This window comes from Mandrillus leucophaeus, unplaced genomic scaffold (genome assembly GCF_000951045.1).
Source record: "Mandrillus leucophaeus isolate KB7577 unplaced genomic scaffold, Mleu.le_1.0 Scaffold12, whole genome shotgun sequence".
Classification (NCBI taxonomy): domain Eukaryota; kingdom Metazoa; phylum Chordata; class Mammalia; order Primates; family Cercopithecidae; genus Mandrillus; species Mandrillus leucophaeus.
Window position 1 is genome coordinate 860,063 of NW_012100320.1, and position 2,961 is coordinate 863,023.

General features: G+C 46.6%; 1 protein-coding gene across 5 annotated transcripts in view; it reads left to right on the forward strand.

Annotated features, from left to right (window-relative positions):
• The first annotated feature begins 40 nt into the window (after positions 1–40).
• TPM1 (tropomyosin 1 (alpha)) overlaps positions 41–2,961 on the forward strand; it is a 28,986-nt gene continuing 26,065 nt past the window's right edge. For all 5 annotated transcript variants that reach the window (XM_011967701.1, XM_011967710.1, XM_011967717.1 and 2 more), the window contains exon 1: positions 41–260. In XM_011967701.1, the coding sequence (XP_011823091.1) occupies positions 63–260 (198 nt within the window). In that variant the 5' untranslated portion in view covers positions 41–62. The remainder of the gene's footprint in view (positions 261–2,961) is intronic.

The window sequence follows — 2,961 nt, forward strand, 5'->3', positions numbered from 1 at the left end:
AGGGAGAAAAAGGTTACTACAATTCTTAAAAAAACCGAGCCCCAGGGGCCCCAGTCAACCCGATGCCCGTGTGTTGTGTGTGTCTAACACCCGGTCCGTGCCGGCCGTCCGCGCCCGCCCGCCGCTGCCCCCAGCTCGAGGAGGACATCGCGGCCAAGGAGAAGTTGCTGCGGGTGTCGGAGGACGAGCGGGACCGGGTGCTGGAGGAGCTGCACAAGGCGGAGGACAGCCTCCTGGCCGCCGAGGAGGCCGCCGCCAAGGTACCCGGGGCGCGCGGCACAGCGTGGCGCACGAATGGCTAACTCTTTCTCTTTCTCTCTCTCTCTCTCCCTGTCTTTCCCTCTGTCTCTCCCGCTGTCCCTGTCCTTCTGGTTCTGTGCACCCACACCCCTCCCCTTCGGGATCACGCTGCCTGCTGCACCCCCCTCCCTCCCCGTACCCCCTGGCCAAATCCCAGCTGGAAGATGAGCTGGTGTCACTGCAAAAGAAACTCAAGGGCACCGAAGATGAACTGGACAAATACTCTGAGGCTCTCAAAGATGCCCAGGAGAAGCTGGAGCTGGCAGAGAAAAAGGCCACCGACGTAAGTGCACGCTCACACTGCTTCCCTCACCTCTTGCCTGCGTGGCCACTCTGCGGTCACCACAGGGCTAGAGAGCAATGGAGGAAGGTTACCTTCTCCTGCTGGACACCTGCACACAGCCCTGCCATGGCCCAGAGCATTGGATGCCGCCTCTGACTGCTACTGCACACATTCATTTATATTTCATCCACTCCTCTCTTCTTCTCCTTTCCTTTACCTCCCTGGGGGTGGAGGTGGGTAGATGAGAGGCTGGGAGAATAGAGCAGCTGAAATTGGACTCTGGAGGTGAACTTCACTTCCCTGGTGGCAGAAAACCCTGAGGTGTTGTCACCAAGGTTTGTGGAGAGAATGCCAGGTTTTCTTCACTTTCTTTCCTTTTGCCCTCTCCAGTGGGTGGGAAGTTCTGGATTTTGGTGGTGGGTCTAGTCAGGGTTCAGAGAACCTGGCCTCTAAATGAAAGAAATGACACAATGGTACTTTTACTTAGAAGGCTGCACTTCATGGTGAGGCACAGAGACACTTTGAGGCTTCCTTTCTCACTAGCATAAGCCTTAATCCACCCCTTAAGATCTGCTTGGGAAGATGATACTTGCTTGGGTCTGCAGTCTGAAGGCACTAGGTCCAGAAAGTAAGCTGTGAGTTATATATAGCTCAGTGCTTTATATGGTATAGTGAGCTAGCTGCCCCCTGCCCCTCCTGCTGGCCCCGCCCCCACCTGTCAGCCTTTTGACAACCGCCACATAGTTGCAGGGGTGATGCACACAGCTAAGGCCCTCCTAAGCTCTTTGTCCACTGCCCTTTGGAAGCTTTTTAATTGAAGGCTTGCCTCTTCTGCCTCAGAAAGTCAAGCCAAAGGACCAACTTCTTTTCACACCATTGGATTCCATGCTAAAAGCTAATTAAGCCTAGAGGCCCAATTAGAAAAGAATTCCTTGGGAAGTTGGTAACAATTCCAAGAATGCGTGAGCACAGGGAAAGCTATGCCAGCAGTTGAAACACCAAGGGCAACAGCAGACTTTTTTATATGAAAGTAACATGCAAATAACTGAAGGGTCTCAGGTCTTGAAATTAGTAAAGGCCTTTGTAGCATGAAAGGCTTGAGATGTATGTCCAGGTGTGCTTTGTAAATGAGAAATCCAGAGAGGACATTTAGAATCTGACAAAAAGAAATTTTCAGTGAAAAGGTTCCTGGAAAGGGGATTTGGGGGAAGCACTGATTTCACTAAAACATTTAAATTATAAACTACCTGGCTTTGGAAAAAGAGCCAAAAACCATATATAACTCTGAGCCTACTTTGTATAATGCAGATCAGATGCCTGCTCTATATATGGCTAAATGAAAGATGCCTGCCTCCCGCAAATTCTCCAGCAGGACGTTTATTTAGCTTTTTCAAAAGAGCTGCTGATAGATCAAGGAAAGATAGTCCTTATAAGGAAAAGAATGCAGAGAATTTGAAAATAGCCCAGTAAGACTGAAGGCAAAAGAGGGAGAAAAAGGTTACTACAATTCTTAAAAAAAAAAAAAAAAAAGGATAATAATTATTATAACTATGCAGTGCTAACATGTCTTTATTGAAAAGTCTTGTTGAAGGGAGCACTGGAATGGGGTGGGGCAGAAATGGAAAAGAAGTTATTTAAAGTCAGCTGGTGTGGGAAGCAGCAGGGGAGGGACCTTCTTGGATCTTGTTTTGCTTATTTTTCCCACTGGGGAACTGCCCCTAAATCTGGCATATATGGTTTTTTTGGTAGTGTATTGATCACATTTCCTTTTAGGACACTTTAGGTTGTCTGGAGTTTGGAGCCCGTAGGAATATTGAAGAAGTTAGTGAAGAAATGCTATACAGTCATTTGTTGATTAACGAAGGGGGATAAAGTCTGAGACATGTGTCGTTAGGTGATTTCTTCATTGTGAAAACACCATAGAGTGTATAGTACTTACACAAACCTAGAGGGTATAGCCTACTGAACACCTAGGCTACAAACCTGTACAGCATGTTACTGTACTGAATACTGTCAACAATTGTAAGACAAATCACCAGGCCATAGGAATTTTTTAGCTCTATAATAATCTTATGAGGCTACTCTCATATATGCAGCCCCTCGTTGACCGAAACATCATTATGTGGTGCATGACCGTATTCAGAGTGGTAGCTTTTATTTATTACAAAATAGTCAGAACTTGAGGAGGAAGAGACAGATGTCACTAGAAAAAGGGAGAAGTGGGGTGAGGGAGAAGTCAGTTTCCTGAGGTGGAATCATATTACCTTTGGGATTAGGACATTTTACTGTCATTGTTCACCAGTGTAAAACACTTTTACATTTTTTTTATTATTATTACTAAAAACATTTTTCTGCTACTTTACTGATGTACTTTACAA